General features: G+C 45.6%; 1 protein-coding gene across 8 annotated transcripts in view; it reads right to left on the reverse strand.

Annotated features, from left to right (window-relative positions):
* The window catches only part of PPFIBP2 (PPFIA binding protein 2), a 165,501-nt gene that overhangs the window by 4,523 nt on the left and 135,845 nt on the right, over positions 1-25,133 (reverse strand). For 5 of the 8 annotated variants that reach the window (XM_044270637.1, XM_044270638.1, XM_044270636.1 and 2 more), the window contains 12 exons: positions 23,680-23,736; positions 22,011-22,152; positions 17,543-17,672; positions 17,322-17,450; positions 15,250-15,400; positions 15,039-15,150; positions 13,334-13,422; positions 8,689-8,811; positions 8,487-8,612; positions 7,346-7,534; positions 5,690-5,845; positions 3,509-3,574 (listed from right to left, as the gene is read on the reverse strand). In XM_044270637.1, coding sequence (XP_044126572.1) covers positions 3,509-3,574; positions 5,690-5,845; positions 7,346-7,534; positions 8,487-8,612; positions 8,689-8,811; positions 13,334-13,422; positions 15,039-15,150; positions 15,250-15,400; positions 17,322-17,450; positions 17,543-17,672; positions 22,011-22,152; positions 23,680-23,736 — 1,470 coding nt within the window. Of the gene's footprint in view, positions 1-3,508; positions 3,575-5,288; positions 5,846-7,345; positions 7,535-8,486; positions 8,613-8,688; positions 8,812-13,333; positions 13,423-15,038; positions 15,151-15,249; positions 15,401-17,321; positions 17,451-17,542; positions 17,673-22,010; positions 22,153-23,679; positions 23,737-25,133 lie in introns of those variants that run through there. The other 3 variants (XM_044270639.1, XM_044270640.1, XM_044270643.1) reach the window with 3 other exon arrangements.

Genomic DNA, 25,133 nt, shown 5'->3' on the forward strand with positions numbered 1-25,133 from the left:
GAATACCAGCTGCAACATGGTCGTCGCCTTTCCAGTCAGCTTCCGCTCTTCACAAGCGACGAGTGGGCATGAATGTCTGACCTCTCTGAGGAATCAACACAGATGGTGAGCGGCGATGCCGCTATTATCAGCGTCACCATCCCACTTCTGTGACTAATGAAACACTCGCTGCTCACAATGAAGGCCGACGCTTTGCATGTGGAAGAGGTGGAAATGGGGGAAGACAGTACACAGGGTGATAGCCAGACCACCCTCAGTTTTTCTTCTCAGCGCAAATTGTATGATGATGAGGAGGAGCAGGAGACGGTTGCCTCAGCTACAGCGGGTAGTAACCATAGCAGGTTTATTCCATCTGTTCAGCGTGGATGGGCCAAAGAGGATAAGGATATTGAGAGTCATCCTCCTGATGAGGACAGCGAAGTCTTGTCTGTTGGGAGTCTGGCACACATGGCTGACTTTATGTTATGCTGCCTTTCCCGTGACCCTCGCGTTTTACGCATTTTGGCCAACACTGATTATTGGTTGTTCACCCTTCTCGACCCCCACTACAAAGAGAACTTCTTATCTCTCATTCCTGTGGTGGAGAGGACGAGCAAAATGGTGCAATACCAGAAGGTCCTTGTGGAACAATTGATCCAAAAATTTCCAGCTGACATCGCTGGCTGCAGAGTCCGTAGTTCCTTGGTCAACCGAGGAGGGGAGATGAGGGGAACACACAGCAGTTCCAACAGAGGCAGGGCAACACTGTCCAAGGCCTGGGACAGTTTCAAGACACCCCGCCAGCACCCTCAACCTGATGCGCGGCCTAGTGTCACAAGGAGGGAAACGTTTTGGAAGATGGTGAAGGAGTACGTAGCAGACCGTGTCAGCGTCCTCAATGATCGCTCTGTGCCTTACAACTATTGGATGTCCAAGCTGGACACGTGGCACGAACTGGCGCTCTACGCCTTGGAGGTGCTGGCCTGCCCTGCCACCAGTGTTTTGTCAGAGCGGGTATTTAGTGCGCTGGGGGCATAATAACTGATAAGAGCATCCGCCTGTCAACTGAAAATGCTGACAGGTTGGCTCTTCTCAAAATGAACAAGGCCTGGATTGCCCCGGACTTCTCTACTCGACCAGAGGAAAGCGGCTGAACATAAAGGCACTTTAAATGTGGCTTTTATGGAATGTATTGAATACACTGTATTCCCATGCACCCCTTCCACCACTAAAAAGGGTATATGGTTCAATCTTGCTTTTCTCATCATCCTCCTCCATCATATCAACATGCTTATAAGGCTGCCCTCGCCCATAATGTTTAAAGAGGGTCACATCAGCAGCGGGCCCTCACCTCTAATGTTTTTGAGGGTCACCAGCAGGCCATCAATCATAATGTTTCCAGGCTGTGTATGATGCCCTCCTTTATGTTTAATAAAGGGTGTATCGGAGTGCTGGTTCCTTGTAATTTTTGGCAGCCCTTTCACTTAGTGCATAGGCTTTACGAGTGTAGGAGTCCCACTACATGAACAATTGTACCACAATGTGAATGAGGCCCTCCTTTATGTGATATACAGGGTGTATCAGAATGCCTCTTCCTTGTAATTTCTGGCAGAACTTGCGCTTTATATACAATTAATATACAGGAAAGAATGTTTCCTAACAAATTTTCCTCTAAAAATCGATTTTATCTTCGGTTTTGTGCTTATTATTGTCATTCTGTAAAAGTGGCGTACTACTCGGACAACATCGTTCTCAGCAGCGACCTGGGAGTCCAAGATGCATCCAGACCTCCTCCCCATGCTGTACCCGAACCATTTCGGTGGTGTTTCCATCAATTTCTGACCTTTTCATGCGATTCAGACACCCGCCCCTCTTCAGAGCAGGGGGTGCCTGCTTTCATGTTCGGGTTCTTCCATTGACTTCCATTGTGCTCTGTAGAGCCCCCGAGCATCCCGCCATTTTCTACTCGAGCACCTGAGCACTTTGGTGCTCGAGCAACACTAGGTCTCAACCATTTAGTGGGTCAGGGGCTACAATTGTCCATCTAATGGCAATCATAGTTAAAGTCACAGGATGGGCCATCCCCTCATTACCTGCATTATTTCTCCACACTGTGGGGGCCGCAGCCCACCCATAACTGTAAGCGGCATCACTGTCCCCCGTGTGCCTCTGTCAGCAGACCTGGATGCTGCCCCCCCATCAGCTGGGCAATACGGAGCCACTAGAAATATTAATGTGCAGCACCACAACGCAGCCAGGCATACACGGTCATACACTATCCATGTCCTGTGTAGAGAAGGTTATGGTTTGCATTCCTGGTGGTGTAAAGTAGTAAAGGGGTTAATGTCAGCACCCCGGTGGTCTAGGACAGTGAAGATGTTGATGCCAGTATACTTGGTGGCCTAGGACAGTGAGGGGATTATTTCCAGTATTTATGGTAGCAGGGGTTGCCCACCCTGCAGCACTCCAGCTGTTGTGAAACTACAACTCCCAGCATGCATACTTTCTCTGCTCAGAACTTTCATAGAAATAAATGGAGCACGATGGGAATTGTAGTTTCACAACAGCTAGAGTGATGCAGGTTTCCCACCCCTGGTCTAGGGTAATTAAGGGGTTAATGTCAGAATGTCTGATGTCTAAGGCAGTGAGTGGGTTCATTTCAGAATTTCTGGTGGTCTAGGGCAGGGATGTTTAACCTGCGGCCCTCCAGCTGTTGCAAGACTACAACTCCCAGTATGCCTGGACAGCCTACAGGTATTAGGGCATACTGGGAGTTGTAGTTTTGCAACAGTTGGAGGGCCGAGCATCACTGGACTATGGCAATGAAAAAATTGAATGTCAGTATACCCGGTGGCCCAGGACAGCGAGGGGATTAATTCCAGTTTTCTTGGTGGATTTGGGCAATGAATGTTGGCATCCTTGGTGGTCTAGGGCAGTGAATGGGTTAGTGTTAGGATCCCTTGTACTCTAGGGTAGTAAAGGGGTTAAGGTCAGTATCCCTGGTATCCCAGGGCAGTTAAGGAATTTATGCACGAACCCATGTTGGTGTAGGGCAGCAGAGGGGTTAATGTTAATATCCCTGGTGGAATGCTACCTACCTTGGCTCCAGTGGTTACTCACAACTCCAGGCTTCAGCTGTTAGTGTGGTGAGGGCAGCCTAGGGGCCCTTTTGGCCTTAGGGGGCCAGTCGCAACAGTGACCGCTGCAATGCCTATAGCTATGTCACTGGATGCATGGCAGGGGACAAGGGACACAATATGATATGTGGCCCTTCAATGGAGTCATGGATTGCAGCTGAGACCCCCTTTCTGTAGTGGCTTTTAGACACAGGTGTAGGTGACTATCTGCTATAGGGGGTGAACATAGTGTCTAATGAGCCCAATAACAAGCATTATGGAATGGTTATTTATGCAATTTTCTATTATGCAGGTAAGTGACGCTCAAAGCCCTGGAATTAGGCTAATCGTGAACATTGTTCCGCTCAGTATTATTTGATGGGAAAGAAAAAAAATAATAATTCAATACTTACTGTAAGGTTATTAATGCCTTCAGAAAAAGCCCCTATTTGCTTTACCGTCCCCTCTGAATGCACCATCTGTAAAAACCAGTCAGCGACCTCATCAATATGGAGGAAGGGGAAAATGTCACATTCAGGGTGCAACAGCAAAGCATGCACCACACACAGCGGCGTTCAGCGTCTCACTTACCGTATCCGTTATACAAGCACAAGATATATACCCTCCATTCATTGATCTCTGATCTCATGTAAAGAAACCCCTTTTTCTCATGTGCATTTTCCATACTTCTGCAGTGCCACCTAGTGGCAAAGTGTGGTACTGCATCAGCATGAAGTTTACATATACGTTAGGCTGGATTAGGCGTAGTTACCTCCAGAGGGTGTGAATTATTGTTGGTTACATTACCAAAAAAGGGAGTGTTAGCTTCACCCGGACAGAACAGCCACCTTGTAAGTTACAGGACAGATGACGCACGTGGAAACGAAGGGGGTGAAATGGAAACTGCAGCCCACGATCCAGAGACATGCGGTCTGGGACGCGCCAAATATTTTCTGTATAAAAAGTAGTTTTTTCTCTGCAGAGGATCCTAGGAGTTCAGCTGAAAAATTAGAACACTGCACAGCAAGTCTAAACTAAAAGGGGTCAGCAACCTGTGGCACTCTAGCTGCTGTGAAACTACACCTCCCAGCATGCACACTTGCTTGGCTTTGGAAATCCTATAGAGGTGAATGGATCATGTTGGGAGTTGTAGATCTACAGTACCTGGAGAGCCAGAGGTTGCAAAACCCCTGAACTACAGTATGTGGATAAGCAGGGGGTCCGAAACCCAACCCACTACCGATCCTTGGTTACGGCTGTGCTACTCCCATTCACTTCAGTTGAAGAAGTGCTGCAGTAACCAGCAAGGTCCACTACACGGTAGCTGGAGCGGCTTCAGATCAGCTGATCGTCGGGGGTGCTGGGTGTCTGATCCCTGACAAGCTGATATTGATGACCTAACCTAGGGACAGGTCATCAATTGTTTTTTAAAGGGATTACACAAGAATCCCAAAAAGGGGTCTTTCCCCCCCCAGAAACAGAGCCACTCTTTTTCAAGGTTTTGTTTGGTATTGCAACTCATCCCCATAGACTTGAATGGGGCCAAGTTGCAATACTATACACATCCCATGGACAAGAGTATGATTAATATCCCATCCTACAAGGGTTAAAAATGGTTGTTGAGATTAGAAAAAAACGTGGCTGCTTTATTTAAAAAACAGCACGACACCTGTCCACAGTTTGCCTGTGGTACTGCAGCTCAGCTCCACTGAAGTACACGAGGCTGAGCTGTAGTACCACACACAACCTGTGGGCAGCTGTGGCGCTGTTTCTGGGGGGGAAATCAGACGTGTTTGTATTAGTCATTTCATATGCATTTTGAAGTTGGACCTATCATTTTATACATTTATTTGGCCAAAGGTCCGTTTAAAGGGGTTGTCTGGTTTACAAATACCCATTTTTAAGACTATATTTGGAAATTCTAAGTGAATAGAGCCGTTAGCCTCAGGGTGGAGAGCGGCTACAAAGAGCATCTTCATATTTAATCTTAAAATGCTCACAATTCTTCGGAGCTCAAAATCTTGAAAATTTAATCTGCCTGAAGCTACCACTAGAGGGAGCTCACTGCATTGGGATTTAGACAGCTCCCACCGAACTAGTGAGCTCCCCCTAGTGGATGCATATGTACATACCAGTCTCACAAATGACATTGATAAGACAATAACCTCTCTGATGAGATGAACGTCCACAAAGTAATAATCAGGTTCATTTATTTTCTCAGATCTGATCGGTTGGGGGTCAGTCCTCCTCACAACGTAACATTCTTACATGGACGCCCATTTCCTTACATTATATAGCACAAAAAAATAGAAGCTCTGTGCAGCGAGTATTTACACCATGTATAATCTTATCTCTAGTTAAATATTTCTGGATAAATTAAAATTCTGTATAAAATCTGTAAAGTGTCAGTGATTACAGGCAACTCCCGGTCCAGGCCATGCTTGGTAATACAGATAGAGGTTAGAGGGCAGAGTCTGTGTCCTGGGCGACGCCATGCTGGTAGTGACGGGGTACGAGGCGATGCGTGGTTAGACACACACAGACGACAATGAGGGGTGAGGAAGGTGCAGATGCCCTCAGATTAGTCTGCCCACCTGGTCCAGTTTGTCTGCCTCTTTGATGGAACTGTTGTTGGGGGTCTTGAAGTCGCTCTTCGGGGGGCTGGCGTCCACAGGACATACGTAGTCTGTGGAGTCGTCCAGCTTCTTCTTGCGCAGGTTACCAAAGCTAGAGAGTCCAAGTTTCTTTGGCTGCAATAACAAAAAAGAGGAAGGAAGGGATTATGGGCATGAAATCCATAGTATTTACAGCAGCAGCAAAGTGGATGAGATTTTAAAGGGCATCTGTCAGCAGTTTTGTACCTATGACACTGGCTGACCTGTTACATGTGCACTTGGCAGCTGAAGGCATCTGTGTTGGTCCCATGTCCATATGTGCCCGCATTGATGAGAAATAATGATGTTTAACTATATGCAAATGAGCCTCTAGGAGCAACGGGGGCGTTACTATTACACCAAGAGGCTCAGCTCTCTCTGCAATTCAATTGACTTTAGGAGAAGTCAGGGTCAGATGTGATGTCACTAGTGATAAGCGAAGCAAGCTTCGGATTCTAGACCCAAAGTCTCTTTGCTTAAAACTTCGGATTAATGCTGCACGGAGAATTAAAATGTACGGCCTCCAATGAGGCGGTCAGTTTTCACGAAGTCTCGCAAATCTTTGGTGAATAACTTTTAAAATGGAAAACCACTTTAAATCTTTTATGGGAAAAGATTCAGTATATCTTTTTTTTTTTTTTTATTCATTTACGTTCCTGCTCATTCTGGGCTTTGAAGTCCAGGAGGCGGAGCCATCAGTGATTGACAGCCCTCCCTCTAGGACTCTGTATACAGAGAGAGCTGTCAATCACTGATAGCTCCGCCTCCTGGACTTCTAGTCCTTATAGGAAATATAGTGGCAATGTGTAAGTGTTGTTGTATACCCTATGAACGAAAGGACGTTATTGTGCAGGATGGAACGGGATCTTCTCTCTGGTCCAGAAAAATTTGCCAAAAATCTAGACACTGCTCCTCATCAAATAATATCTAGTTCTGCAGTCCTATGCAAGACTGCAGAAAACAGATTGCTATAAATGAATCAGCTATACAATGCGACTAAGGCCTCATGCACACGGCCGTTGTTTTGGTCTGCATCCGAGCACACCCGATAGAGAGGAGAGCATCTGCAGTAGCCCGGTAGTCTAGCCGAGAAGACTCCTTCTGCACTGGAAAGCAAGAAGGGACTATATTGTCAGCTGCCAGAGGGAGAAGGAGATGGATTCTGTCAAGAGCTAAACCCCAGCAGCACAAAGGGGACAACATAGAAGCAGAAAATTATGAAAAATGAATTTTTTGTACACTAAAAACAATGATTTATGGGATAGCCCCTTTCAGTAGCCTCTGTTGCAACCAAGAATGTTTCCATGCACTGACAGCAAGCAGAGATACAAAGAATAAGCTTTATCTATATGAAACTGTAAAACCTCTGTACCCTTGGAGGGTCTGACACTCGGAATCCTGTTCCATTAGCCAAATCTGACCCTTATGTTCTGAGGCCTCTAATTAAATCAATGGACACCCACAGATTTTATAGGGTACCCCATAATACTTTTACATTGCGGCTCCAAGTATCAGGACATTTTCAATCAGCTTTCAACAAGATCTGGGGTTCTGCAAGCCGACTACCCCCCCCAACAGGAGCATTCGTGGACATACCCGGACTTTGGCAGTGGTAGACAGGGCTGTGTAAGTGGTAGAGTCCATAATCTCCCGTTTCTCCTGTTGAGCTTCTGGACCAATCAGCAGGCTGAAGTTTGTAGCTAAATGTCTCCTCAGTAGGGTCTTCTGGGGTGGAATGTTTAAGAGCATGGCGAGGGTATCGGAGTTAAACCGCGGTTCAAGGATCTGTTCAAACAAAGACATATCCATTACATAAAGAGGCTCCCAAAATCACAGGTATGTTCTCCTACAAGGACAAGCTCTGCAGCACAATATCTTCAGAGGGGGCTTATAGCACTCTTCATTCTAATGAGCATGGGGCATTGAGAATTACACAGGCAGAGCACGAGAGCCCTGAAATATTTCTGCCTGAATGCAGCCACCACTAGAGGGAGCTAAATGGATTTAAAACCACCAGTATTAAAAGGAGTGGAAAAGCGCCTGGATCTGAATATTTTTGTAATTGCATGTAATTAAAAATTTAGTATAGGCACTGAGTTATTCAGTCTATCTGTATAGCGCCACTTGCTGTTTGTTCTATTCCACTGAGGTAGTCACATGTGCTCAAGTTAAAATTGTAACCGTCATTTCAGTTTATTTTTAATATTTTTTAATGACGGGGATTTTTTTTGGTGATATACTTCTCTAGAGGCTAAAGTTTTACAATGAAATCTATCTATATGGCGCCACCTGCTGTTTGCTCCTTTTCTAATTTCTCTGTCCTGCTCACCAAGGTGGACACAAATGCTCAGTTCCATCCTTTAACTTTCACCAGCTGCAGCAGAAAGGACGCACCCCCCCCCCTCCCCCTGTGATGCCAGCTTGAAATAAATCTAGAAGGGCAATGAATGGGGAGATCGCTGGATCCATGCGAGGTACAGGGCTGGTTCTAACTTTGTTAGAAAGAGATTGTCATGTACTATATCATGTCTGATTTTTTTTTATTTTTTTTTTACATTAATCATGGCATAACTCCTTTAAACTGAATGGGAGCTGTATACATCTGTATGCAGCAACTCCCTCTAGTGGTGACTGAAGATAACAGCGTTATGGCAAACAGGGACACCCTGGGCACATAGAATTTGCCTGCTCTTCCACCATTGTTTAGGAATATATGATGATAATATACATGTCTTACAATAAGGCCGCCGTGAACTCCACTGCCGCGCAGATTCGGCGCGTATTCGGCCAGATCTGCAGATCTCAGCCACTCCATGACTCGGTGGTTGGACCACTGCACCACTTCTGATGGGGAGAGGTTATTCTATCAGGAAGAACAGATTAGGTACACGATTACTAACGGTCAATGTATAGATCAAGCTTTACTTGTAACGACTTACCTCGTCGGCGGGTCTCCTGCGCAGGCAGTTGGAGTTGAACTTGTTTGCATGTAGTACATGGATGGCACATTTAATACTGAGATGGTGCAGCTGACTCGTGACCTTCAGGAACAGGAGATCATTCTGAAAAAAGATCACACGAGATGAATAGATCAGAGCAAACATTAAACCGTCTGCGCTTACGCTGCTTTGCCAGATTGTACTGCAGATTCCTCAAAAACTGGCTGAGCATGCAAGTCTTGCAGTTACAGGGAGCGGCCACTAGGGGGAGTTTGCTATAGATTCTATGAGGCAGCTGCAGGCAGTCAGTGTAAAGGGAAGCAGGGGGCTCTGTCCCAGAACAATGCACCAAAGATATGGAAAGTTTTACTGTAAAGTTTTCTTACAAGTATAGTTGTACACCGAGGGTGCTTACATACCAATGTAGCAGAGCAGAGTTTGCCATTTTGTCCGTTTTAACAACTAAATCTCGATGCTCTTTTTAAGATCAAAGTGTGCCAAGTGGAGGAAGAGTGCGACACATCGCTCACAGGGGAGGCGGCATTTCACACGTTTGTACGGATCTATGAAAATACGCTAGAAAGATTCATTTCCTCCGTAACCCATGTTAACTGACCCTACTGCCCGTTAATGCCCCTCAAAAAATTGTTAAAAAATGTCCGCCATGCAGAGTTACATGGGTTAAAAACAGTAATTAGCCTTCCACAGACAGTAGCGCAGGAGAAGTCATCAGCGGGGCCTATACATGGGACACCCCACAGCAGTCGCCGCTCCTTATTATGTCCCACTTAAAGGGGGATTACACCTAAAGTATGTGCGGGCAGAGGTATACCTAGAGAAGGTATTCTGCGTGCACAGTGCCTATAAAATATATTAACCCCCTATACAAGACGCTTCCTAATGTATTGCGATTTTCTATATTGCCTCCATCACATTATACACTGCTCGTTTCCATGGTTACGACCACCCTGCAATCCCGCATCGGTGGTCGCGCTTACACACTATAGGAAAAAAAGTGTCGGCCTATGTGCGCTCCCGCTGTCCCGGGCCATCAGAGAGGCCGGCGTTTTTTACCATAGTGTGCAAGCACGACCACTGCTGGATTGCAGGGTGGTCATAACCATGGAAACGAGCCGTGTATAAATGTGATGGAAAAATGAATGAAGCCAGCAAAGGAAGCAATATGGACAATCACAATACATTAGTAAGTGCCTTTTATTAACTTTCTCTACGTGATGAATGCCACTTACTGAAGTGAGACGACCCCTTTTAGGGTCCATTCACACGTCCGTAGTGTATTGCGGATCCGCAATACTCCCGGCTGGCACCCGCCATAGAACTGCGGACAAGAATAGGACATGTTCTATTTTTTGCGGAGCTGCGGCCCTGGAAGTTCGGGGCCGCGGCATGGAAATGCGGATACGGACAGCACACTGTGTGATCTCCGCATCTTTTCTGTCCCCATAGAGAATGAATGGGTCCGCACCGTTTCCGCAAAATTGCAGAACGGATGCGGACCCATGAATGGAGCCTTAGGTTTCATTGACTGACAGCAAGCACAGATATTCAAAATGTCAGGGGCCTATTATCTGTAGAACATAATTATACAGTGCTGCAAAACACTTTCTGCTTGAACTTCTCAAGGCTTTCAGGATCTCTGCTTGCTGTCCTTCAATCTCCAAGGTTTGCTTCCAGGGGTTAAAATTCTGTGCCGGTCATGTGAGGGCTTCTTACAACACACATCTCTGATAACTGTACTGGAACGGAGCCCCGCACCTGCCTGCCTGTCCCTCACATGACCAGGACAGAATTAACCCCTGCAAGTAAACAATAAAAGTTCCTATTGAATGACAGCAAGCAGAGATCTTAAAATGCTTGAGGAACCGATACAGAAAGTATATATTTTAAAATTGTACAACTTTTCATTGCACAAATAAATGGGGCGATTTCCCTTTAAATCTTATTGGCACACAGTGATGCTTATTCTCAGAGAGTTCTCACTTCCTGCTGCACATGTCCTCCCCTCTCGCAGGCCGGAGGCCGGATTACCACATCCCTTTTTTAGCACCGACGCTCTAAGCCTTTGCTTCCTCCGCTCCCGGAATGGCTCTTTATGGGCCTCGCTGGAGCACCTGTTTCTGGACCCCCTGAGGAAAGGATCACATTTTGCCTATGGCTCCGAATCCTAGTTACTGTTCACGTTGCCAGGCAAAATATTTACACTGCAATAGGAGACCTTCGCATGGTGCAAACGGTACAGCGCAATCGGCCGCAGGCTGTCGTGAATGCTGAGAGTTGTGGTTTTGCAACTAGCTACCTAGTTAGTGGATAGGCAGCAGCATTAGGAATGTCTGCTACTTTTGTTGAATAAAAAAAAACAAACAAAAAAGAGTTATGAAGAAAACAAGAGTTGTACTGCAATCCTAAATATGGCCACCAGGGGTCACTGTGCTCCACCTAAAAGCCTAGGTTCCAGCAGAGGTCACTGTGCTCCACCTAAAAGCCTAGGTTCCAGCCGAGGTCACTGTGCTCCACCTAAAAGCCTAGGTTCCAGCAGAGGTCGCTGTGCTCCACCTAAAAGCCTAGGTTCCAGCAGAGGTCGCTGTGCTCCACCTAAAAGCCTAGGTTCCAGCAGAGGTCGCTGTGCTCCACCTAAAAGCCTAGGTTCCAGCAGAAGTCGCTGTGCTCCACCTAAAAGCCTAGGTTCCAGCAGAAGTCGCTGTGCTCCACCTAAAAGCCTAGGTTCCAGCAGAAGTCGCTGTGCTCCACCTAAAAGCCTAGGTTCCAGCAGAAGTCACTGGGGCACATTTAATAAGGGACTTACGACTATTTTAGGAGTAAAATAGTTGCAAGTCACCCTTTTTTAACCGGCCTTGCAATAATATTTAGTTGCACGGCCGGTTTTATGTCGGTCCGCCAGTTGGGCGTGACGGGGGCTATGCCAGGTGGGGACTCCAGCCCCAGCAACTTTACTAACCTTTACGCCTGGAAACAGGGGTAAAGGTTAGCGAAAAACTATGCCTGCCAGGGGCTGCCGTCGTTTTTACGCCAGGCACAAGGACTACCACAGAGGCACCTAATTTTTTGACAATGCACATGAGATGAATCTAATGGCAGCGCAAGGGGGGCAACTAAGACCGCCATAAAAAGCTGGTCTTAGTAAGTCTGCCCCACTGTGCTCCATTTAAAAGCCCAGGTTCCAGCAGGGGTCGCTGTGCTCCATCTAAAAACCTAGGTTCTAGCAGGGGTCACTATGTTCCTGGGGTCACCAATGTTAGCCTGTCCGTATTTTTCCAGTTGCAATCTCACACTAACAGCAAGCAGAGATCTTGAAAGTGGTGGCCAGGTCCCACCAGGGGTCACTGTGCTCCATCTAAAAGCCTAGGTTCCAGCAGGGGTCACTGTGCTCCATTAAAAAGCCTAGGTTCTAGCAGGGGTTACTATGCTCCATCTAAAAGCCTAGGTTCCAGCAGGGGTTACTATGCTCCATCTAAAAGCCTAGGTTCTAGCGGGGGTTACTATGCTCCATTTAAAAGCCTAGGTTCTAGCAGGGGTCGCTGTGCTCCATCTAAAAGCCTAGGTTCCAGCAGGGGTCGCTATGCTCCATTTAAAAGCCTAGGTTCCAGCAGGGGTCGCTGTGCTCTATCTAAAGGCCCAGGTTCCAGCAGGGGTCGCTGTGCTCCATTTAAAAACCCAGGTTCCAGCAGGGGTCGCTGTGCTCTATCTAAAGGCCCAGGTTCCAGCAGGGGTTACTATGCTCCATTTAAAAGCCTAGGTTCCAGCAGGGGTCGCTGTGCTCCATTTAAAAGCCTAGGTTCTAGCAGGGGTTACTATGCTCCATTTAAAAACCCAGGTTCCAGCAGGGGTCGCTGAGCTCTATCTAAAGGCCCAGGTTCTAGCAGGGGTCACCAATGTTTAGCCTGTCGGTATTTTTCCAGTTGCAATCTCACACGAACAGCAAGCAGAGATCTTGAAAGTGGTGATGAGCTGATAAAGTTAAAGAGCTTTTGGTATTTTCTTTATTGGAATTGCTTCCTTTTGCAGCATTACGGGTGCACCCACATGGGACGGGCCTGCTGCGGATTTTCTGCACTGCGTCCGACATGGCGGTACAGACTTCATAGTGCGGCAACAGATTTCACTCTCTGCTGTGCAAAGGGCGAATCCGGGCTGGAGATCTTCCATTTAAACTGACATGCTGCAGATTCGAAATGCGCACTGCAGGTCAAGTTAAGAGCGGATACCACGACGCTAACTTTCCACTGCTTGTGCACGACATTTTTTAAAAACTTTGATGCTGCAGTAAATACCGCAATGTGATTCTGCTGCATGCAGCATATTGACTATGGGTGGGCGCACTGGGTGCATCTGCAATCTCCCTGGTAACTTGATCCGGGGCCCAGGCTATGTCTGCTTAGCAGCACTATTAAGAAAATAATACTAAATTAGGGAATTGCTATCTGGGCAATTGCCAAACACATTCTTACCGATGCATTAAAGGAAAAGCTACACATTAGAGTAAGCAGGGTTCAGACTTTACAAATCTACATAAAAGAGGCGGCCAGGATGGGAGCATGTCCAATCTACTGACCCTCGCTGAGGTCCCCTGCAAAAATAAGGTCGAAGGTTCCCCGGAACTTCTTACCACAGTTAAGTATTGAAGCATTCTCCCATCAACACGGGCTTCGTGGAACTGGTCCTTGTACTGCGGCAGGCCAATGTCGTCTAGCCATCCTAATAATAAGAAGTGTTAGACTGGAGAATAACCATTTGTAAAGTGGCACTCCGCCTTTCATGCTATTAGGAAACTGCCTGTACAGCAATTCCCTGACATACGTGCATCCAGGGATCAGGTCAGGAAGGCAATGCCCACAGCTACCCAAAGCATTGGTACTAAGGACTATGCTGATCTTATAGCAGCCTCTAGGTGGAGCTCTAACAGCTTTCTGCAGCCTGTCATCTGAGGCTGGCAGTCTGTAGTCCGCTTTTAACTCATCCACTATATGTAGATATATACGCCATTTAACAACCTCTAGCCATATCGCTAATTAGGCCGAGCGAGGAGGTCCCCGTTTGGGGATGGCACGTCTTTGCGGCAGGACGGTGATCTGCTCTGTATGGGTCTGACCACGTAGCACGGTCATGTCGTGGTTGAGTACAATTAAACCAATGAGACCGCACTGTTTAGTCGTTGTTAATGGCCGAGCGGCACCCACAATACCACGTGGCCATTACCAATGCAGAGCAACTAAACAATGTGGTCTTATTAGTTTACACGAGACCACGTCACAACTGGGCCATTTCATGGTACTCTCATGGAGTGCTGGACGGGGCGCGTCCTTACATTACAGAGCTGTCTATTCTATGCATGGTCACCATTACAGAGAGGAGCCAATTTCCGCTTATGAAATTCGTTCACACTTTGTTTGCTGGTAAAAGGTAAATTGCGTTATGGATTCCGTTACCACGGACCATAACGCAATTCTATGACGGAATGCCTTTAGAGCAGACTAGATGGGCCAAATGGTTCTTATCTGCCGACACATTCTATAATAGAAGTCTGTGGGCTGCAAAACGGATCCGCCCAGTTTACGTTATGCAGGGGAGGACTCAGGATCAGGAGAGGACTCCCCTGCATAACGGAAACGGGACGGATCCGTTTTGCAGCGCATAGACTTTCATTATGGCGGAATGAATAACTCAATCTTTCTAAAGGCATTGAGTCATAGTGTTGCGTTATGGTCCGCTGTAACGGAATCCATAACGTAATTCTGCTTTTATCAGTAAACGAAGCGTGAACGAATTTCAAAATATAAAATTGGCTCATCTCTAGTCACCATGTAATGCTACACTTCCCCTGCCGTGTCCACTGCTGGAAATGTGTGGCTGCCTGTGGCTTCCCTTGGTAATAAAAGACGGACCCCCCTTCCCCACCAACACTTTTTTTTTTTTAAAGGGGTGATACATCCCCTTTAAGAAGTCTCAAGCATGCAGATTAGGAATTTGCTGGAAAACTAGTTTTCTATACAGTTACTCATAACCAGAACGGCCCCTTAAAAGGTTAAGTCCACCATTGCAACCAATTTTTTTTATTTTTTACTCCAGTTCACATTAGAAATTTCCTGCCGTTTTGTAGCCACAGCGCCTACGCAGACCTATGTGCAGTCAGGATTACAGACTACAAACCCTGTCTGGTCCGATCCTGCAGTCACAATCCCTTCCACGAGATACGACTTTATGATCTACTTGATGGATTAGAGCTGTATACCAAAAACGGTAGGAGACCAATAGCAAAAATAATTGCAACGGTTTTTTACGCCCTTCATGTCTAGAAAACAAAATACACTTACGTGTCACCCACATGTGATCTAGCTGCCCCGATTTTTCATCTTTTTTGGAGCTGATGGCGCTGATGGCCAGCTGCAACTTCTTTCTGTGCAATGGATGTTTTATGCCAAGTTCCTTTATTTTAGGGCAAAAAAATAAAAATATGAAGAATTATTCAGTTTTTGGGTCTAGCATAGCCCGAGCCAACCCTGGGGTGCCACGATGATATCTCACCTTTTCCAGGCTCTGAGGTGTGGCCGTTAGCAAGGTGTGACCCGAGGTCACCCACTGCCGGGCAAAGATGACGTATTGTCCCAAGCCAAAGTCCTCCAACCAGTTACAGACCTGCTCGTTACTCCACTGAGCAAAGGGGGCGTTATAATCACTGCAAGAAAAAAAAAAAAAGCGTAACGTACAATATCACTGGAATGCATCTTCTTCAGACAATAGGCGTTCTGCATCGTAGACTGGCAAGAGCCCTTAGGGAGACTCAGGACTACAGGCTACGAGCCATAGAGACTGCCCCCATGGGCCCTGGAGAGAGGGGGGCTCAATGGAGGTTGGTCTTGTGCACATTTTAATGGGTGGCGACTGAGAGCTAGAGAAGTATTGAAAAATCCGATTCGGCTGCTTCTCCGAATTTGACAAAAAAAATTTGCTTTGTGACGAATTACTTTGTCACGAAGAGCATTTCTTTGCAAGAAGTGGGAGCAGCGATTGCGCCACCCCTCGTCATTGTACCCCTCATAGCTGATAGCGGCAGAAGTGTAAAATAAAAAATAAATTAGAGTCATACTTGCCTCATCAGTTTCAGCGCGAAGTCGGCCGCCGCCATCTTGATTGAAGATCTAGTGCAAGATCTTACGCGTCATACGTCACAGTGCACTGCATTTCATGCAAGATTTTCAATCAAGATGGCGGTGTCCGGTTCTTCACGCTCAAATGGATGATTTTATTTTTTACCGCTGTTCAGGGAAAAAAAAAATCGATTCGCTATCACGAAGCACAAGGAAATTCGGCTTTGCAGCGAATTGGATTTTCCCTGAAATTCGGATTGAAGACACTACTAAGAAGCTCAACACTACTGAGAACCTAAAAGGGGGCGTCCTCTTCACAGGGACTACTAGGTTAGCAAAGCATGTAGGCAACCAGGGGTCCGCCTGCCGCACCCAGTTTCCCCACTAGGCCATCACTGCGATCACTCCTATGCAATACAACGCCCCATATTTCTGACAAATTTTGTTTATTTTTTATTTATTTATTAAGAATGCAAAATTTTGATTAAAAAAAAATAAATAATAATAATAAAAAAAAATTGCCCTCCACCTCAACGTCGGAAAAAGTGGAACAGTTGCTTCATAGATCTGGCGCTCATTCTGAACACCATATTTCTCAATGTATTTAGGGTGCATTCACACAACCGTATGTATTTTGCAGTCCGCAAAATGCGGATCTGCAAAAAATACGGATGACGTCCATGTTGCATCCGTTTTCTGTTTGCAGATCCATTGTAACGATGCCTATGCTTGTCCGCAAAACGAACAAGAATAGGACATGTTCTACCTTGTTTGCAGGGCCACGGAACAGACTTGTGGATGTGAGCAGCACACGGTGCACTGTCCGCATTTTTGGCAGAATGAACTGGTCCGCATCCTATCTGCAAAAATTGCGGCTAAAAATACAGTCATGTGAAGGCGCCTTTAGGCCTCCGTTGGCTGGCCGTGCCCATATTGCGGCTGTGTGCACACAGTTTCACGCATGTAGACCCATTCACTTGGGATGGGTCCGCAGTCCGGAAGGTCTGGTGTGGAACGCAAAAAAGTAGTGCATGCAAGTTGAATGGGTCTGGATCAGTCTGCGGAATCTGCACAGATGTTGCCCGTGCATTGGGGACCACAAATTGCGGTCCCCAATGCACGGAATGGCCGATCAACGGCCCTTATACTGACAAATACTCTGATAATTCACTGCTTCCCTTCTATTACAAAGCTGAGGGGGAGCTCAGTGCATAGGAATTTATACAGTTTCCATTTACTTCTTTCTACTTAGCTCCATTTATTGGCCAAAGTGGCTAAAACTAGAGTCATGCGCTTTGGAGGACCCAATATGTCCGTGCATTACATGGGCATTCCACTGATTTCAGAGGAAAGAGTGTAATGCTTTATTTCTCCTGTGGGGGTGCTGTAGGTTAACTGAACACTTGCTGGTCAGGTTTGCCCATCCACTGGTGGGGGTCCAAGCACTGTGACATGCTTTGATCAGCTTAGGCGACCCCCCCAAAGTATACAACCCCCCTTACAGATTACCTATTTTTGCTGCGGGGATCACTTGTTCTCGAGAGCCTCGGTCCTGCTGTAGCTCTCATTCCCCCTCTTTTGAATTCAGACAATCCTAATTCATCTGTATGGAAGTTTCCTGAGGGCGTTCTCCTTAATCTGCAATGGAGAAGACATGGAGACGACATATCTTACTATAGTCTGTACCCTAGATCTATAGATGCACAGCACAAATAGAAATGGGACCTTACTTTCCCCAAAACTTTTTGATGCCTTTTGGGCTCTTCTTGCCCTCGGGAGACAGCGGTGACTGTGGGCCGGATTCACTTCCCCCAGAAGACAGGTCATTAAAGGTGATGTCCAGGTTGTTTTCCGTTTCACCTGTATGAGGAAGGACATGGTTACAATGTATGTTATACGAGATTACATATAGTCCCCCTATGAAGTGGATGGTCCTATAGGAGGAACAGGCTAATGGGAGCTCGTGCATGTCGATCACACATTCCAGCATCAAGAAGGACCCCGGACCTGAGCATGCCGCCATTAGATGGGAGTATATGGCACTACTGTCTGTAGTTCCAGATAAAGTGGTTTGCATTAGTCCTTTGTATTCAAAATTGCATACTCAAGTCGCTGCACCACAGTCTGCCCAGTGATGAGCGCCATACTGTGCCAAGAACGACAGTATATGGCTGCATAGTACGCCCCTGGAGGCAGCTATAACATTTTGGCCCTGTCCCCTCTCCTGACGTTTTAGTAACTACTTGCATCCTCCATGTAACAACATCTATTCTTAGGACTCTATGTTGTGCAGTTCCTCTATTATTCCTGCTAGAAATTAAGAATGAATTACTAGCAGTTTGCAATGAAGGTCCAATTGGGTGCGTGTCCCCCTGCCTTGTCCGACACCAGCAGCAGTATATGGATAAAGAGCACCTGTCAGCAGGATCAATCCTATTAAGCCAGATATACTACCTGGTAGGGTTAATCCTGCTGATTAAGCCGATACACATCGTGTGAAAATTAACTGCACTGAAGGGAGGGGCCTAGCCACTCGGCGCACCACTGCTTTCCAATGCACTGAAGCCCTCATTTGCATAGCGGATAACAGTTTTTTTTTTCTTAACGCTGCAGCCAATTTTCACAAGAAAGGTATCCTATCAATCAGCAGGATCAACCCCACCATACAGTATGCCTCGTTTAATAGGTTTATCCGACAGGAGCGCTTTAAGTAAAGGCGGTGGGAGTAGCTGACTATCTTATGTGCATTAGGAATCTCGAAAGCTCACCCGAGGAGGTGATGTCAGGAGAAAAAAAGGATCAGGTAGATTGAATTTTACCATGCCTGATCCTCTGTTCTGCCACCAGAAGCACCTGGCAGTGGCTTACTCCTCTTCCACAGAGAACTCTGCAAAATTCATTTTTTGCAGAAAATTCTGCAGCGGAAAATTTCTAACAAGTCGACATGTATACTAGTATATAATAGTAATCTAACATGTATAATAGAATAGTAACCAGCGGTGTAACTACCATAGCGGCAGACCATGCGACTGCTATGGGGCCCAGGGCAAGAGGGGGCCCAGTCTTATTCGGGATCATCTCCTCTTCTACTGGGGGTGAAAACTTGGTCAGGACTCTACCCTCTAAAGCAGGGGTGCACAACCTGCGGCCCGGGGGCCACATGCGGCCCTTGATACCATTCTGTGCGGCCCCCAACCATCTGGTAACAGACATGTATGTCTATGTCTTGTGGCTACTCACATATATTTTTCATGTATTCTCCCATTAGGCTACTTTCACACTTGCGGCAGTACGGACCCGACAGGCTGTTGACCATGTCGGATCCGTCCTGCGGCTATTTCGCCGTGCCGCCGCTCCATCCCCATTGACTATAATGGGGACGGGGGCGGAGCTCCGGCGCAGCACGGTGAAAGCCGCCGGACTAAAAAGTCCTGCATGTCCGACTTTTTAGTCCGGCGGTTTTCGCTGTGCACCGCCGGAGCTCCGCCCCGTCCATTATAGTCAATGGGGAAGGAGCGGCGGCACGGCGAAATAGCCGCAGGGCGGATCCGACATGGTGAACAGCCTGTGGGATCCGTGCTGCCGCAAGAATTGTTTTATGAACATTCTAGATAAAAAGTTGACCCTGTGAATAAAATGCATGACTGATCCTGTCCTGTATGATCACAATTCTGCAGGCTTCAGAGCTGAAATCCAACATCTTTCATTGCTGGATTGAGGTCTATATAGAGTTTGTTTTAGCGATTTGCACTCCGGGAAGTGTCATTTTTATACCAGGCGGTGTACAGTAATCTAATCTTAAAAAAAAAAAAAAAAAAATATAACTTTGCCATCTAAGGCCCGTTTCACACTTGCGTTGTTGTTTCCCAGTATGGAGATCCGGCAGAGGATCTCAAAATCGTAAGCAAACTTTTCGGTTTAGTCCTCACGCATTCTGAATGGAAAGAGATCCCTTCAGGATGCAAGCTGTGGTTTTGTGTCCGGTCATAGAAACGGAACAAACCGGATCAGTCATTAAAAACAATGTCAATGGTGACGGATCCGCTTTTTTAGGATCCTAAAAAAACAAAAACAACGGGTCACCCATTGAATTTCAATGTATTTAGTGACGGATCGGGTTTGTTCCCTTTTGGTTTCACACAACTGCATCCTAACGGAACAGATGCACGAAGATCTGCAAAATCAAAACAAATCTGTTTAATTCCGGTATTAAGATCCTCTGTTGGATCTCGAAAACGGAATTAACAACGCAAGTGTGAAACAGGCCTAAGCTGTTAGGGGTGTATCTGTCAACATGCTTGTAGACCATTTCCAATGTCAACTAGCAGAATTGTGACTGCAGCTCTGGAAACACCTGAAGTCTAGCATGGCTTGATGTGGGTAAAGCAAATTATCATCTATTCTGCCCACCTTCTTCTTAGGGGCAGGGGTGGTCTTATCTCCTGAGAATAAACACTAGGATCCTATATATTAGACAATCTTTTAGACCCCACCTCATCCATTCTCAAGGACTCTGAGCTGTACAAGTTCTATTTGCAATATATTTCACAGGTTTCCATGCCCACAAATGCACACCGAGCAGATATCCATGCACATTTCGCTTTTAAAATCCACAATTAATCGCAAAGTTGTTTATAACAAAGCATGCTCACACGGCATAGAAGGTCTAGTCCTCAGACTTCATCATGTCAACCCTTCTCCTCAATGAAAAGTTGTAGCCAAAATCGCATATTAGTGAAATGGCTAGGAGAGTTTCAGATGAGTAGGGTCTACTTGCTGGGGTCGGACTGGCCCTCTATAGTACCAGAAGATCTGATGCAAGAATTGAATTAAAGTCCACCAGAAGACAACCCCATTTGGAGTTGACCTGGAGGCCATCACCTTTCACTATGACCTATTGGACCCTATAGATGATATGTTGTATGTGTACAATGAGAACCACCATGCAATTAAAAAATGGATGTGCAGGTTTTGTACACATGCAGGGTAAGCCCTCAGAATCATTGCCTCTGGTGGGCCCAAGGCACTCCAGTCCAAGAGCCACTAGCTGAACCTATCCATGACAAAACCAACCAGTTGTAAATATAAAATGATACTCTGCTTTAAAAGCACATGTCTAACTTTAACCTGGCCATGCACATTAGATACATTTCGAGCAAACCACCAATTTCATTGGGATCGGCCAACCATTTAATGCGGACGGAGGTCTCCCGACTCTCCCCCAGCATGTTGGGGAAGATAAGGATAGGCAAACTCCAGGACACATGCAGGGGTTGGTAGATATCCAGATGTGTATGGCCAGCCTCAGAGAACACTCTACTGAAGTTTGAAGGTTGCATCTATGAAAACCAATGATGCCCCTTGAGGTAGGAAATATATCACGCGCATGCAGTGGTACGATACCTATTACTGGGGCACTGACACTTCTGTTGATATCTTCAAATCAACCAGCAAGACCCAATAAAAAAAAAAAAAAAAAAAATTAAATGTTAAATTTCATAATCTGAAGGAAGATGGGAAATAAAGCTGAAAGATATGGATTATGGGCTTTCTCAAGTCTAGCAATAAGAAACTTTAAATGACCTGAAGATGCTATTATTTATTGCCCTAGTTTATCAGAGGAGCACATTAATAAAATTAGAGTGGAAGAAGAAATTGATTAAACACCTTTCTGATCCTTATATTTACCAGCAACCTCCAGCATTGGACCTGGAATAACTCTCCCTATGCCACCAGAAATAGGAAGTAAAGCTTCTAGGGGGCATGGACATCACTGGTATAAGAGGTGCTACATCCAGATCTCCACAGACATGTAAAGATCTAAAAAGATCAGCAAGAAGCTCCTTAGGTTAATGGCAAGTTGGAACCATACTGATGTAGAATTGTCCTCTATAGAGACCAAGAACAGGTTGGCCTTCTCAGGTTTCTATATCCTCATGGGCAGTGTAGCCTACCAAAGGATCTCCTTGACCTTTAGACCAAGTGTGACCAAGCAGCAGTTAACTTCCCTACCCCCATAACAGCCATCTTGATTGGGTTCTATAAGGATCATCGTTGGACATGACAATTCTCCATAATCAGTTGAAATGGATTTATAGGTACCTGAAGAGATGGAACTTTACATGGCGCCGGATGATAAAACCTGGTCAGTCTTACAGATAATATAGCAAAGGTTACATATTGAAGGCCATCACTTACACAAGCTCTGAATTCCATTCACTTCGCTGTTTATGTGCAAAGCATTCTGGGAAGCAGGTTTTCTGTAGGAATCATGTGACCCATTTGGAGTGGCGCGAGACAGTTTTCCCGGTAAAGTCTGGTACCTAGGATCTGCTTTACTCTGCCATGGACAAATGTAGAGGTCATTTAGAAGACGCTTTGGTTAGATCATGTACAGAACAATCCAAGACAATGCAGTTTCAAGAATTACATTTCTAATAATAATGGCAGACAAACAGAGAAACGTCTAAAAAGACAAGTCTTGTCCCAGGCAGGTCTGCTGCCAAAAGAGCACTGACCTGGTTACCTGGTTGGTACACAGAACCTGCTAGTCAACAGAGATGGTACCAGATAGCCTTAAAGCTAACCTGTTTAAAAAAAACAACAGCTCAGTTTTGGTTGGAGACAAACTGACCATCCCCATCTTCCTTACCAAGAGTCTCCAGTTTCTGGTCAGGAGGTATGGTCTGACTTACAACTATACCTGCAGAAGGCATAGTTTGGTAGCCCTGCAATACATTGGCCCAATCTTGGAAATTGGGGACACCAGCTAAGGAAGACGTGGGGACGGGGAAAGAGGTCAGTTGGAAAGTAAGACCTCCTGGCAAAACAGATGTCCATATCTGTGTTATGTTGTGATGCTTTTGTTGAGTCACTATAGGGTGGGGGGCTTTCTCTGGCCGCAGTGATGGTCTGACAAAGGGTTTAAGCAAGACCATCTTCTGTGCTAATGCTGACCATACATGAGAAAAAATAAAAAAAAAAAGTGTCCGGAATGGCCAATTTCAGGTAACTGTCGTTTAAAAAAAAAGGGTTGACAGCAGAATCTTTTCTGTCGAAAACATAATCGGCCATGCTGGAAAAATGCATGTTTATGGCTTAATTGGCTGAATTTGGCCGATCATAAGCCGTTGTACTCATGGGCCAGGGAGTTGTTTTTTTTTGTTTTGTTTTTTTAAACTGACTCCCTGGTCAGTTAATTTAGCCTGGCGTGTTGCTAGTGGGATCTCAAGTATGAACGATCCCACAGACGACTGATCTGTGGCCGATCATTGTCCGAAGTGTATGGCTAGCAGAAATGTCCAAACGATTAAACAGCAGAGACAGGAAGTAAAATACATGGAGTGACTTTAAAAAATTTAAATAAAAAAATACATCCAGAAAACCATCCATCCATTTTGTTTTTTTAATATAAAAGAAAGTCACATGTAAGCCGTTAATATGTGATAAAAGAAAATTGATGGAAGTTCCTTTTAAGTTTGGGGATCATAAAAGCTAAGAAGGTCAACATGTTCATATCGAATGAAAACTGACAAACTCTGTATCAAATAGGGGGTTGCCGATTCTGTAATGTCACAGATGTAGGCCTCGCCATGGCTAGCGTGTAGCGCTGATTCTTGGATTTAGAACTGAGGGACTGTGATTTCATAAAGAGACCTCATCCTCTTTACACCAGTTGTGACCATACCCTGCTGTAGAAAGGACTGACTATACTGTATTATAACAGGGGTGGAATTATTAGTATGATGAAGGTGTCCAACCGCACAAACAGGCAAATGTGATGACAATTAGTTATTTTTGAAAACTACAAAAACATGAGACAAAAGTTTCATTAATAAGACGAGTAGTTGTAAGAAAGTTAATATACCTCAGACGTTACAACAGGTTCTGTTACAACAGGCTCTGAGATTTCCCCATCAGCATGCTACACAGTGTCAAGACGTGAAGAAAAAAGTGACAAGACCAAACGGTTAGTATTGTGTGCAAATACAACGCAGTGAATGGTTAGAGTAAGGATCGCACCAACGTCAATGGCATTTAACCCCTTTACTCCTTAGGCTCTACAAAACAGTAATATACATTCATCTATTGCGCTTAAAGAGGACCCGTCCCCTCTCCTGACATGCCTGTTTTAGTAACTACTTGCATTCCCCATGTAATGACAATTTTGGAGCCTCTATTCTTATGACTATGTTGTACCATTCCTTTATTATTCCTTCTAGAAAGTATGAATTAATTGCTAGCAGCTTTTCAATGAAGGTCCAGATGGGTGTTACCAGTTGGGGCGTGTGTCCTTGCAAAGTCTGACACTGGCAGCACTGATTGGATGGTGTAAGGCTGTGCAGGAACACACCCTTAACTAGTAACAACCATCTGGACCTTCATTGCAAACTGCTAGCGATTCATTCAAAACCATACTAAAGGAATGGCAGAGTCATAAGAATAGATGTTCCAGAATTGTTATTACATGGGGAATGCAAGTAGTTACTAGAACAACCAAGTCAGGGAAGGTGACATGTCCCACAGCAGAATTCTAAACATGCCAGGCCATCAGGATCGACCTGGAGAAGAATATTGGAGCTGAAGAGCAGGACCTAAAGACAGAGCAGAAAAATACTCACTTGAGATCTCTCCGCTCTGTCTTCATGCTGATCTTCAGCTCCCATACCCCCACCTCCCGTATTCTCCTACATGGGTTCTCAGAGCAGGCTTTGCAGAAATCAGATGGCTTGTGGACCATCATTAAGTTCCTGGCAATTTGGCATTGGAATATTTGTGCTGAATGCTTTATAACCAGCACATCCAGGGTCTGCATTAGGCTCCGTTTTTTGTCCGTCCGCCTCTCGGCATGTTTGCCGAGCTGCAGCCGGATCTCCGGCCAGTCCCCATTATAGTGAATGGGGCTGGGCGGACTTCCGACAGCACACGTGTGCAAACAGGAGTACGGATCTGGCAGGAACAGCCTGCAAGAAAAGCTTAACGCGAGTGTGAAAGTAGCCTTACCAAAATCATAATGCCTTCTCTTTAAATTATATATAATAAATAAATTATAAATAATCAATGCGAATCAAGGCTTAATTATTGTATTGACTTAGAACATTCTATACACACAAAAAATCAAACCTGTCATAAGAATTCTGTTTTAAAGGGAAGCAGTCACGTTGAACAGGCAGTCTGAACTGTGGGCAGCGGGTTATACAGTAGATATATAGTTTTAGGCATAATTCTGTCACAGTGGGGAGTGTGGAAAACCCCCCACCATGTAATGACAACTAGGAAGGAACAGGTCACCACCTAGCTCAACCCTGAACTCACATTAGA

This window comes from Bufo gargarizans, chromosome 10 (assembly GCF_014858855.1).
Source record: "Bufo gargarizans isolate SCDJY-AF-19 chromosome 10, ASM1485885v1, whole genome shotgun sequence".
In the NCBI taxonomy this organism is placed as follows: domain Eukaryota; kingdom Metazoa; phylum Chordata; class Amphibia; order Anura; family Bufonidae; genus Bufo; species Bufo gargarizans.